The sequence below is a fragment of the Trichoplax adhaerens genome, genomic scaffold, assembly GCF_000150275.1.
Source record: "Trichoplax adhaerens TRIADscaffold_2 genomic scaffold, whole genome shotgun sequence".
NCBI classification, from domain to species: Eukaryota; Metazoa; Placozoa; class Uniplacotomia; order Trichoplacea; family Trichoplacidae; genus Trichoplax; species Trichoplax adhaerens.
The window spans coordinates 3,001,963-3,015,694 of record NW_002060944.1 but is presented as its reverse complement, the minus strand read 5'-3'; the positions used below and the strand labels follow the sequence as shown (position 1 = coordinate 3,015,694).

General features: G+C 34.4%; 3 protein-coding genes across 3 annotated transcripts; 2 read left to right on the top strand and 1 right to left on the bottom strand.

Moving 5' to 3' along the window:
• Window positions 1-1,858: 1,858 nt before the first annotated feature.
• On the top strand, window positions 1,859-6,695 carry TRIADDRAFT_53217 (uncharacterized protein; the record flags this gene model as incomplete). The annotated part of the gene is made up of 19 exons (XM_002109841.1): window positions 1,859-1,930; window positions 2,706-2,834; window positions 2,932-2,985; window positions 3,062-3,126; window positions 3,208-3,322; window positions 3,408-3,485; window positions 3,574-3,635; window positions 3,743-3,845; window positions 4,025-4,102; window positions 4,194-4,211; window positions 4,261-4,312; window positions 4,403-4,507; window positions 4,644-4,718; window positions 4,783-4,886; window positions 5,259-5,311; window positions 5,400-5,475; window positions 5,577-5,640; window positions 5,729-5,997; window positions 6,462-6,695. 19 exons carry the CDS (start codon window positions 1,859-1,861, stop codon window positions 6,693-6,695), a joined length of 1,806 nt encoding a protein of 601 aa, XP_002109877.1.
• Window positions 6,696-6,752: 57 nt separating this feature from the next.
• TRIADDRAFT_37183 (expressed hypothetical protein) lies at window positions 6,753-9,110 on the bottom strand (the record flags this gene model as incomplete). The annotated part of the gene is made up of 3 exons (XM_002109280.1): window positions 6,753-7,572; window positions 7,878-7,950; window positions 8,517-9,110. 3 exons carry the CDS (start codon window positions 9,108-9,110, stop codon window positions 7,280-7,282), a joined length of 960 nt encoding a protein of 319 aa, XP_002109316.1. The 3' UTR covers window positions 6,753-7,279.
• Window positions 9,111-11,004: 1,894 nt separating this feature from the next.
• Window positions 11,005-13,461, top strand: TRIADDRAFT_53215 (uncharacterized protein; the record flags this gene model as incomplete). Its single annotated transcript, XM_002109840.1, has 9 exons — window positions 11,005-11,048; window positions 11,349-11,555; window positions 11,879-11,974; window positions 12,081-12,195; window positions 12,315-12,433; window positions 12,551-12,626; window positions 12,770-12,874; window positions 12,999-13,055; window positions 13,375-13,461. 9 exons carry the CDS (start codon window positions 11,005-11,007, stop codon window positions 13,459-13,461), a joined length of 906 nt encoding a protein of 301 aa, XP_002109876.1.
• Window positions 13,462-13,732: the final 271 nt, after the last annotated feature.

The window sequence follows — 13,732 nt, the reverse complement described above, 5'->3', positions numbered from 1 at the left end:
AGCACAAAATCAGCATTTTTTTGAGTAACAATTAACAAAGGACCCTCCTTATTTTTAGTTCCGTTGTGTAGAATTAATTCATCTACTGTTCTCCAATCTTGTCATGGTAATTATTATGATTATGATTCTATACAGTATTGTAAGTACTGCATGAAGGCGCACAAAGCTTTCAACAAGGTGAACTCTACTGTATAATGTACATGACAATATATATACATGCTTTTGAGTCTATATCGTATATTGCATAATCATGTGAGCATATGGATTACAATTTTGCCTAAAATTATTATTCCATTTTAGCAACTTGTAAAATAATACTTTGCGCTATTGGAAAGCATACTGTAACCACGCAGTGTAGTACCAAGCCAACCAGATTGTGTACAGGTACATCGACAGTAAACGTCCAAAAAATTTTGACCTCGAATAAAGAGGAGAAAACCTTTTCCTCCAATAAGTGCAGTACTGTCAGAAAGGAAAAGGCTTTAGTTAGCTAGGGAAATTGCTACGGAAAACCTTTTCTCCCAATAAGTGCAGTACTGTCAGAAAGGAAAAGGGTTTAATTAGGTAGGGAAATTGCTACGGAGAACCTTTTCCCCAATAAGTGCAGTACTGTCAGAAAGGAAAAGGCTTTAGTTAGCTAGGGAAATTGCTACGGAAAACCTTTTCCTCCAATAAGTGCAGTACTGTCAGAAAGGAAAAGGCTTTAGTTAGCTAGGGAAATTGCTACGGAAAACCTTTTCCTCCAATAAGTGCAGTACTGTCAGAAAGGAAAAGGTTTTAATTAGGTAGGGAAATTGCTACGGAAAAGGGGGGGGGGGGGAATTTTTTGCTTTGTTGCCAGTGGTCCCTGGTACTGTAATAACATGATAACCACACCTACAATTCGCCATTTAGAAGTCTAGAACCAGTTAGTGCTTTTGCACTTGTGAATACTGCACATGCACAGACTGTAAACATCCTATCATCACCAGGGAATCTTCGTACTGGTTGGTCTATCGATCTGCTTGAGGTTGCAGTGCCAGCGTTGTATTCTCACTTATAACTGTTGAACTAACTGTATCTCTCTACATTAACAGCAAGATCCATCGATTGCAACTGGTGTGAAAGAGACGTCGAAAGGATATTTACAACTTATTATTGACATTGACAGGATTTAATGATTCTAAAAGTTGTCTCTTGCTGTAGGATTGTGTTCAATCGGACTGTAGCAAGGGCAATTGCTACAACGATGGTAGACTATAAGGTAAACTTAGCGATAAAACAAGATCATTATGTAATAGATACGATGTAGATAGCTAATTAGAATGATCGCAAAGGTCATTTGATCTAGTAGTGGCGTAGAAATACTGCAAGTCATTACAGTTATACAGTATACTGTATGTTGAGCAGTGATATTGCCTGATGAAATGGATGCTGTCATTGATGAAATTCAAGCTCATTGACTAGAATGGAAATGATATTCGACTCTTGTTGTCATAAAACTGTTATTGCAATATTTAATATTCCCGATGACTTAAACTGCCATCAATCTGCTAACAATGTGCTACGGCCACGGGCCAGTTCTTTACTACTTCGGTGCACATTCATTTTCTTTCAACGGTATGCCAGATTTGATGGTTGTTCAGTGAGAAGTAGCAGAACGTAATGTACTCCTGCAGAACTCAAAAGTCATCGCCATAGTCATCACTGTGTGCAGTAACTGTACGTATAATGCAGACATGCAAAGCTTGTATAGATCGAAGCTGAAATCACATCGACTTACGATATAACGTACATTGATCTATCAGAGTTTAACTTACTTACTTCATACAGTATAAACGACCAGCTCAATTTTTTCTAACTTCGACCTCTCAATTTCATGGATGCATTCTGCTCCAATGAATTTCACCATGCAATATTGTACCGTAGTGGATTTCCAGATGATCAGAGGGTAACTTACGTCGCACAGTTGAAGTAATCAGCTCAATTTTTTCTAACTTCGACATGTCAATTTCATGGATGCATTCGGCTCTAATGAGTTTCGGCATGCAATACTTGTACCGTAGTGGATTTCCAGATGATCATACGTTAACTTATGTCGCACAGTTAAAGCGATCAGCTCAATTTTTTCCAACTTCGACATGTCAATTTCATGGATGCATTCGGCTCTAATGAGTTTCGGCATGCAATACTGTACCGTAGTGGATTTCCAGATGATCATAGGGTTAACTTATGTCGCACAGTTAAAGCGATCAGCTCAATTTTTTCTAACTTCGACGTGTCAATTTCTTGGATACATTCTGCTCTAATGAGTTTCAGCATGCAACACTGTACAGGAGTTGATTTCCAAACACATCGAATACACTTCTTAGCTCATAATCTAAAGTAGCATTATAGTGGATGGGAATTACAAACCACAAACTAAAACCTGGACCAAATACGTACTGTACAGTTAGTCAGTAAGCAACCTCTCCATAGACAAGTCGCCAAGCAAGCATTAGCATGTGTCATAGAGTATTGAATGATAGGTTGAGTAAATGATATCGAATGCAATCTGAATGTACAGTACTTCAGTTTTGTCTTTAATATTAAACAAGTTATAGATTTATTAGAAGATATGATATTCCTCCTATAGTTTTTTAAACCCTCAATCTTTGGATAATGACGTAAAGAACGTTATGATGCATACTAACTTGACATATTCACGTTGTAATTGTATTTCATAGTCTACCGTCGATGCCCTTAACAATCTCCAAAGTAATGCTATGACTTTGAAGATCATCTCTAATAGTGGTAGCGAAAAGGAGGTTAACGTTCATCGAACAATAACTTGTTTAAACCGAATTGGTCTATCGGTATGTTTAATGATATAACAATCAATCCCATACGTTGATCAGAATATGTAGTGAACCAATGATTTTAACACTTAATCAATACACCATATTTCTGTAGGTGGACGATTTAGATTCGTTGTCTATAATTCATGTTAGTGGCACCAAAGGAAAGGTATGTCTTTTTTTATCTTGTGAAAAAGTAAAGCATGAGTTACCTGAATTAAGTCAATGCGGTAAATTTTTATCAGGGTTCAACTTGTGCTTTTACTGAAAGTATACTTCGTGCTCATGGATACAAAACCGGATTCTACAGGTGAACTATTAAAATCAGATGAATAATTTATGTATTGTTTTCTAATGAAATCGTAGCTTAACGATAGTTATCATTTTATAGCTCACCACACCTAATCGAAGTGCGCGAGCGGATTAGGATAAATGGAGTACCTCTTTCGAAAGAGGTCTTCACTTCCTACTTCTGGACTGTTTACGATCGGCTTGAAAAATCAAAAGTAAGCTGATAATAGAGCGCCAACATGTAAACATATATATCCGAAATCAATCTAATAAGATTCGTCTGAATGATGTTTCAACTAGGAGGCAGATGATAACTATATGCCAAGTTATTTCAAATTCTTAACTGTACTAGCATTTTATATCTTTTTCTGTGAAAAGGTAAGCATAAGCTAGCATAGTTAATGCATGAAATCGTATGAATGGGAAATATGAACTTTTCATTTTAAATGGTTATAAATAAATAAAGGTTGATGTCTCCATCATTGAAGTGGGTATTGGTGGTACATATGACTGTACTAATGCGATAAGGTATACAAAAATTGTATTATATGCAATTGTGATAATTTTATTAAAATCGAAGCACGTGCAGATTTAATTCTTTACTTTATCAACTCTATGAATTATCTCCATGGCAGAAATCCAGTAGCATGTGGTATATCATCGCTCGGATTAGATCATACTGCTATATTAGGGAAAACTATTGAAGAAATTGCTTGGCATAAAGCTGGAATAATGAAGGTAAACGTATAAAATTGACTATTGCCGGTGAACCTGATGTAAATTTGAATCATATGTACGAATATATATCCTATCAAATATGAAATAACCATTTAACCCTGAAATAAGTACGTATTCAGGTGCATAACTAGCGCGGCATGTCATGAAATGTTTATAAATTTTAACTTTTAATTCGATAGCCGGGTACATCTGCTTTTACTGCTCCTCAGGTGGATTCAGCAATTACTGTATTACAAGAGCAATCGAACGAAGTAAAGGTAAATACATTGCATAGAAAGAAATCAATTACAGATTTCATTTTCTATGGTTGTCTTTTAACGCTTATACTATATATTTATTTCTGTATAGCCAATCGGTATGTATGAGGTAATAAAATGAAAATAATATCGGCCTCTATTCTTCACACAACTTTTAGGCAGCACTGCAAATCGTGCCACCTTTATCTAGCTACCCGGGTACAGAGCCAAGTAAGTATGATTTATAGAAGATTGAATCAAGTATTAATTTATGTCAATTGAATCTTAACAATATCTATCATATGATCACATGTACTACAGAACTTGGAATTGACGGTGAAGTACAAAAGTGGAATGCATCATTAGCGATACAACTAGCAAATACGTGGCTAGAAAAAAATGCTAAACAATCGAAGACTCATAATGGTGAGATATTAATCCTAATCTATTTATATCTTATTTCAACTTAATCTACGTGCTTGTAGGTTAATGTAGTGTTATGTATGCATGTATGTAGCTAGTCAAGTATACTAAATTTAGGTTGTCATTATCTCGATATTAGGTGATCAGCAATTGCAAACCGGCAAAGGATTACCAACTGCAAGTACATTTCCACTAAGTGAAAATTTTAAAGCAGGTCAGTAAAATCTCTTTAGAAAACGTTCAGCGTTATTGGAAATTAAAATTTTTACTACCGGTAGGATTACAAAGTTGCGTTTGGAATGGTAGATATCAAATGATGAAATACGACGGTGCTACATTCTATTTTGATGGTGCTCATACACGAAATAGCATCCAGGCAAGGGTTTACCTGTAATAGATGAATATATATAGCAGAGTTATAATTACATTTATTTGATAATAGGGTTAGTTTTGTAGTAATTCTATTATTCAAAGTTTGAATTTTATCGCCTTCTATTGGAAATATTTATTAGCAGTAGTTTTTATAAATCATGATTAGTTTTATAGTAATTCTATTATTCAAAGCTTGAATTTTATCGCTTTCTATTGGAAATGTTTAGTAGCAGTAGTTTTTATAAATCATGATTAGTTTTGTAGTAATTCTATTATTCAAAGCTTGAATTTTATCGCTTTCTATTGGAAATGTTTAGTAGCAGTAGTTTTATAAATCATGATTAATTTTTCACTGATTTGTTCTTCTTTAATTGTAAAATAGACTGCAGTTGAGTGGTTTCACAACAAATCCACTATTGAAGCCACGAATATTCGGTATTACGATACTGTTATAACTTCATTTTGATTGCTTAAGTAAGTAATAACATTTTAGATTGCTAACGCTGTTCTTTTAATATTATAGAGGTTCTGTGGCCCGTATATTAATCTTTAATTTGAGTGGCAATCGCGATAGCAAAACTTTGTTAAAACCAATCATCGTAAGTGTTTTTAATGTTTAGGCAACCTATCTATTTTAATTTCGCCTATTATCCTATCCTGGAAGTAGTTTTCATTAAATCATTAAAAATTGATGTTCTAGAACACAAATATCGATTATGCGATATTTTCACCCAATATTTTGAAAGAAAACCATTCGTCGCCAGGTACATGATTGTAGCTGTAATTGTGAATCGCATAAATTTCTAATTGTACCGATAGCATTTTAATGCGAATGTATAATATACTTATTAGATACAGTTAATCGTAACGAAACTACTAATGCAGCAATGCAGCGATGCAATGAAAACTTATCTGCTTGGATGGAGTTAAATGGATTGTCTAATCCAACAAACAGTCGTATTTGTGGATCAGTTAATGAAGCTATATCTGTTATTAAAGCTATTCATAAAGCTAAATCTCTTAACTATATGAATGATAAGACTATCGAGAAGGAAAAAAAATATATTCATCTGCAGATTTTGGTTACAGGTAGCCTACATTTAGTTGGTGATGTTTTACAAGTATTACAGACTACACAGTTCTAACAGTAAAATTATGATGGATACAATGTAGCACATGTCTTTAATTACACCATTTAGCAAATGCTGTCTTAGACTAGGGTTGTTACGTGCATACCCACCAATACAAATACGATGTAGTAGGCGAAAATGCACTGTTCTGCGGTATCATGTTTCTATTATTACTGTCACTTAATTACGAATCGCATTGTATTATAGATCTACGAGTACATTTTTTTATCTTTTTTCATTTTGTAATACAGAATTGTCATAGATTAACGAAGACTTTAATTAACATCTAAGTCACTTTCATTGCTCTATTTTATATGGCAGAATGATCACATTTCATTTATTACTGTAACGCCAACCAAACAACTGACGGTATTTTGTAATGCAGAATTGTCATAGATTAATGAAGACTTTAATTAACATCTAAGTCACTTTCATTGCTCTATTTTATATGACAGAATGATCACATTTCATTTATTATTGTAACGCCAACCAAACAACTGACGGCATTTTTCGTTCAGTTAAATAGACCTGACAATGCTGTCTACGTAAGAATTATTCATGGAAGTGTTTTCATTATCTTGGAAAAATATCAATGCTATACTTTGCAGCCGTACGCACTCAACGTTATGCAATTGCGTAGTACATCACTAGACGCCTTTTCTATTTTTTGTGTACCTTTATACTTGTAATATTTTAAACCAACTCGAAACTACTGAAAAGACAAATAAACGTTACATTACGTTAATGACATACTTTATTTTTGTCAATTCAATTTAAATAACGATCTAACGGATCCTAAAATAGCCGAATCTTTTAATATTGATTGATTAATGAATTAATCAAATTTGAAAATAGTTTAAGCGTTTGAAAATATCGGCAAAAAATTGCAGTTAATAAATGATATCAAAAATAGATAAGAAATTACTCTAAATGGCACGATAGTAAGCCACTCTCGCTCGATGATCCCTAATTAATGCAGTTGATATCTGCGACTCTACGTACCAGTGAAAACGTTAACTTAAGTTTGAAACATACGTATTATATAGTAGATAATGTTTATTGCAGGGCGATTTAATAGAGCGCAAGAAATAACATCTACACCTGCAATGATTGATATCACAAGTCAGATCTGTCATACCGAAAATTATTATTCTACCATAATATACATATGATAAAAGGACAATAAGAAAATACTAGAAAACATGACATTGCGACAATTATTCATTTTCTTACTTAGTATGAAAATATCGCTTGTAACGCGGGAGGAACTGATTTACAGCTCTTCGCGAAGAATATTCAAGTTGCCATAATCAGTTAATTTACTACCAGCTAAAAGGTTTTGATGAGCTAAAGCTTCCCGTATAGTCAGTCTACCATCATGATCAGTGTCAGCTCCTTCTAATAGATGCTGAACTTCTTCATCAATATATTTCCTATCTGGTATCACCCATTCCTTTAATTCAGATGTACTCAATTTTTGATCACCATCTTTATCATATTTAGCAAACTCTTTTTTCTCATTCTTAATCCAGTCATCCTCTTTACCATCAGAATTGCCACTATCACCTGATATAGAATAATTATAATAGTAATCATGACTATCAAGGAAACAACTCTGAGTTAAGAACTTTACATAATACTACTGCAGTAGACTTCTTGATTTACAAAGGAAAATTGAATGCTGCATCAACAGCATTATGATACGATATTGGCAAAATATCTATAGTACAGCGTAAGACATTTCTAGTGTTTAATATATTGTACGGTATATCTATATCTATATACAAAAACATCCAATATTATACACCTATTGATTTTAATAGTTTCAATACTAATATTTATTTTCATTCCGAAAGTAATATAGTGCTTACCAATCATTTCGGAGAATTCCACATAGCCGTCATTGTTTTTATCTATCTCGTTAAGAACATCGGTGACAACCACCTGTGTTCAATTGAGAGAGCAATTTTAGCAATAGAAAACTAATTCAGATATAACAAATACAGTAGGTATAAAATTTGTGTATCGTCCTCAAAACGTTTCATTTCTACTCAGGATGTACTGTTCTAGGATGGCGTTACTTGTTATCCCGTAATTAGCTACTGTAGATGTGTGACCATTCAACAGAGACTTTTCGTTCTAGGATGGCGTTACTTGTCATCCGTAATTAGCTACTGTAGATCTGTGACCATTCAACAGAGACTTTTCTCATTTTTACAATCCATGGCAATGTCTATATCCATGCTTTGGCATAGTTATAATTTTAAATTCTACTAATATACTATCATTCGCTGTACTATAGTGTATGTATTGTACGCAATGCTACTATTTACAGTAGTACATATCTATTGTCTTTTCAAGAGGCATTTTAAACCAATTGAGTACAACGTGACAAATAGGAGTGAAAAATAATTCATCATTACGACACTCCTACTAAGACAAGTTCTTGCATCTTTAGCAAATTGTTAGCCTACATTAAGATTGGAATGATTATTTTTATCCGTACTAACGTCTGATAAATGCTGATGTCGTTCAGGATGTTGGTATGTAACAAATTCATCAAAGGATAGACTTTCACTATTATCAATGTCAGCTAAGGCAAATTTTCTCCTTTCCCTATCAACATATTTACTGAATTCTTCACTTTTAGCAATATCTTCATCGACGGTATCACCAAAAGTATGCTTGGATATTTCTTTAAAATCGATCGATTTACTCTTATCATCATCCATCTCTTCAAAGACTACTTTGGCATCATTCGCCAATCGATCATTATCAATCTTTCTTAACCATTGTTCCATTTCTCTTTCACTAATAATTTTATCGTGATCGGTATCTACTTGATGCAAGAGCGATCGCAATCGTTCTTGAACTTCTTTTTCTGGTAATTCTTTAAATAATGTAGCACGATCACGACCAAGAAACATTTCTGCATCATAATCAGGATTATGTTGTCCATCTTTTAAGTAATGCTTCTCTTCCGGTTCATCGTGGTGGGTTTTAACCTTAATCTTTTCATGCTCGTTGTCGCCATTTCCGTATGCAATCAAACATACAAAGCAGAAAAGTACAACTAATCTCTTGATACTTGATCGATATTCCATTCTTTGTATTCCACTTGTACTACTTTGGAATGTTTCCAATCACAAGGTACTTCCAACTTGCAATTTAATAATAATAATGTGAACTCTTGATGATCCGACAACCTGCTTTGAGCGATGGAGACGATTGGTTAACTTGGTCAAGCGTTGAGTCACTATATATTATACAGTATATATAGTATTGGCTTAATTAATGGACTGTACTCTAGGTCAAGCGGTAGGGTAGTAACGTTGAAGTGACTGATTGTTGCATACTAATTACTGTATGAGATAATCGTCACAATGCAATTGGCAAGACAAATCGATTGCCATCGTCCACATCAGCCCCAACGTTCACTCTAGGGAACAAACTCAAACTTCCCTGACTGTCGACTGCATTGTATGCCGGGTCACGTTCGCACCTTGTACCGTCAGTATTTCACCTTGTCACTACTATTGTTGTCACCACTGGATGATTGCTGACGTGTCAGTCAGCAATTGATGACTGACTCTTTCAAACAATCGATGGGTTAATCAAGACTAGATATGATTGATAAAAATAACAATTGTATGAAGAAATGATAGATATAATTGATAGAAATAACAATTGTATGAATCAATGGATAGCCATGGACAATGAGGATGGAAATAGAGTAGACGTAAGTCTAGCTCAATTTCCTCATCACTCAATTTGGTAGTACAGTATATCATTTCTGGATGGCCAACTGCATTAACTGGAAGATGGATGATTTACTTTTATGGATGAGTTGATTGATTGAAAATTTCTTTGCTTCCGTATCTACGATGCAGTGAATCAAATTGGAGCTTGAATGCCATGGCGGAGAGCCATGGCAAGGAGAATTGGGGTGTGATAGAGGAGTAAAGTCGAGGGATTGTCTTCTATAAATCCAATATCTTGACGAGATGGATGATAGTGAATTATTACCGTATAGCGTGAGATTCAAACTACGGCAACTACGCTATATCGACTCTCTAGAACTGGAAATTGGTTGATTCTTCACTTGATATTGTAGTCTTCTTGACTACAGCCCGGACAGAGAAAAAGAAGGAGATAAAACACGAACAAATTATTGACATTTCTATCCGTATTATCATAAGCATTGACAATTTGAAAAACTCCTCAAGAAATCGTGAACAGTAAGCCCTAATTTGCCTTGCAGAATAAACCAGCAACATACAGTACTGTACAATGGACATCAGACGCGTACCAGTGCTGTTTTATACCTCTGTTTATTAAAAGAAAGCAAAGTATAGCTTGATGACATAAATGTTCTTAAAAAATAAAGGAAAATCAATACATTTATAAACTCACTACGATAATTTGCATGATCAAGCTACATACTGTGCTGGACTTGCTACTTGTAAGCAAGCCTGTAAATGGACACTACAGTTAAAACACAACACCAGATCTTTGGTACTGATATCACATACAGTATAGACTAACGGATCTCCAGAGTCTATTTTTCTCAATTACTTCTACTAATTTAAAAACATTTAGAACCTTATATAACTGCTATCCAGTAGAAATTAGTAAAATAGAATAGACTTCAATATTACTTAATTTAACTTTTTGGTGGAGGAGTCGCTGACTGTAGCAGAGACTTCTAATAAGAAAATGGGGGAGGTGCAACCTTCAGTGACCGCCCACTGTACTGTATTACGTTAGTCCATCTGTCCATAGCTTAATTAATTCTATAATTATCGTCAGGAATTAATTACAGTAATTAGTTAAGCTGCGGACAGATGGACGGCAGTGCGATGATACCATATCATGTTCAGATGTTCTGTAACTGGGTGTACAAAAGAAAGCAAGCTTCGGAGTTTCTGAGTAAGTGCTGACTGCTGACCTCCTCAAAAACTGAGGATTATCCAGAGAAATATTCCTAGCTAACCCACCATGAATCATGAAGGAGATATCGTCTTAATAACCGGTGCTACTGCGTAAGTGTAAAGTTATTATAGAATAGAACAACAATTCCTACATTCCATCATGATTACCTTACCCAGGCCTCCTGTTATACGAGTACATTATTCTTTGCATGCTACGCCAACATTATTTAGCTGCTTTCTGATGCAATGCTTCCAAAAGTGATAATATCTTCAGTATTATAGACCACTGCATGAATATGTCAAGTGTATTTGCCTGAATAAGTATAGTGCAATAAACAGTAATACGAAACTCACTTCAGTCTACCTCTAATCCGTCTCCTCACTCACTTTATCGATGACTTTTAAATCTAGCGGAATCGGTCAAGAACTTGCGCGACAATTAGTCAGCGAATTTCAGGACAGAATCACCATTTGCTTAGCTTGTAGAAATATAAAGAAAGCCAATGCAACGAAAGAAATGCTAATGTCACTATGCAGCACAGCAAAAGTTGATATTTTAACTTTAGTTACAAGCGATGCGAAATCTGTGATAGCTGTAGCCGAAGAGATTAAAAGAAGGTAGGAAAGCAATAACTAGTGCATACTCCGCCAGAATCTAAGTAAGGCAGACTGACATCATTTATCTTTCATAAATACGTACCTAATCTGAGTCTGAGAACACTTTACCTCGTGATGTACTGTAGTACTGTATAGATAACTTTATTAGAAATTATCATACTGACAATATACAGGTATATAACATGAGCCGATTACACTATGCGGTATTTTCTGCAGTGGATGATCTGTACAAACTCGATTGATTGATACGAACACAGTATACGCGTATAATCTATTGAATGATTATTCTAATTGAAGGGTTTTTACTCATTCCTTTCCTTTAGATACAGTTACTTAAATCACCTATTTCTAAATGCTGGCATTATGCCTATAACACAGTTTGATTGGTCCCATTTCGTAAGCGGTTTCAGGTCCTTCAGGTTTGTAATCGTATGCGCAGCTAACACTTGACAGTCTAATCTAAAAACATGATCATATTGCTTTCACTTAAATATTCTAATCCCTCATTTATTGATCTCTTTCTAGCTCCTTCATTAACATGTTTACAACTGGCGAAGGCCTCATTATCCAGAATGATAGCGTTACAAACGATGGCCTGCAATCTGTCTTCGCAACCAATTTGTTTGGCCATTATTTACTGGTTAATAACATATTACAGCAATTTTACACTAATTTTTTGACATCATCATATTAGCTTCAAGAATCGATTTATTGTCATGATGACAAAATTAAAACAGCAATTTCAATTTGTTGTTGCAGATTAGTGAGTTAGAAGACTACTTAGCAGCTAGCAACAAAATGACTCATATTGTATGGACTTCTTCCAGTGCTGCAAATCGCGCTTCGTTTTCACTAGATAATATGCAACACGTAAACGGGTAAGGTAAATTGATTAGCTTTTTCTCATACTTTAAATTATAGACTGTAAAAGGTAATTTTTACGCAGTAGATTCTTAGTCCTTGCAGTTAACGATAATATGTTCATAATTGAATAGGAAAGACCCATATGGTTCATCGAAGCATGCTATCGATTTATTAAACGTTAGTCTAAATGAGAAATTGAATTCTAAGGTTAGTTGACCGTGCATATGATAAAGTATTGTATTGGTTAATTAAGCGATTTAGTTTCTAGTATAAAAACTATAGATGATATTACTACAGGATTATCACAACATGTACATAAATCTTTCAACCACTCATTACAACGTATGTAGGGTATCTATTCTCACGTAACTTGCCCTGGACTGGTAATGACGAATTTAACGTATGGAATTATGTCCCCCAACTCTTGGTATCTGCTCTATCCTATTATCGCTCTTGTAAGTCAAATTTTCATGTTATTTTGTCAAAAAAATAATAACGAAGGCTAAAATGGAAGATTGTAAAAGTGCTTACACACAAGAGTCAAGCGGATATCACTTATCTTAAATTCTCTATTCGTAGTTGAGAATGTGCGTATCCAATCTGAACATCACTGCTGCAAATGGTTGTACAGCATTGGTAAGTACCTACCAATAAGAAACTAATTGTAGCTGTGATCACGGAATATACGTGGTGTTTTGCATTTTTAAAATTGGTCCAACGGAATCTATTATACTAACGGTATGGTGCTTTATACGTGTATTGCATGCAATTTAGCAATGGCTCTACAATCAAGTTCCAACCAAGCTTGAATACAAATGCAAATATTTCAGTCGATGCTCTTTCTTAGGTAGATCATTTGTGGAGACTAGAGAGGTATTTCGTAGTTAAACAACTCAAAGTTCTGTTAATGCGACACTTCGATTTTATTGATGTGTTAAATATGATTACTTTGTAGCTTCCAGTTGAATCGACCGCTTCCAACAATCTAAGAGAAAAATTGGATCAACTAATAAAGGAAGTAAAATCTAAATTACGTGAATAATTTTTTGAGTGTACAGCATTAAGATTCAACGCGATTGTAGTAATAATGGTTAATATATGTGTAAAAACCTATAAATCACGTGCAGTCCTATTTGTTCTCTTTTAAGGCAACAGAAACAGCCATAAGATTTTGCTTTATTCATATTGCATATACATAAGCCGTATACATATACGGCGCACTCTTTTATATATATATTTTATATGTATCATTTCTTCATTACGTATAATATTAATGATTGCCTTTTATAACAAAAGCATTTTCGATCATTGCT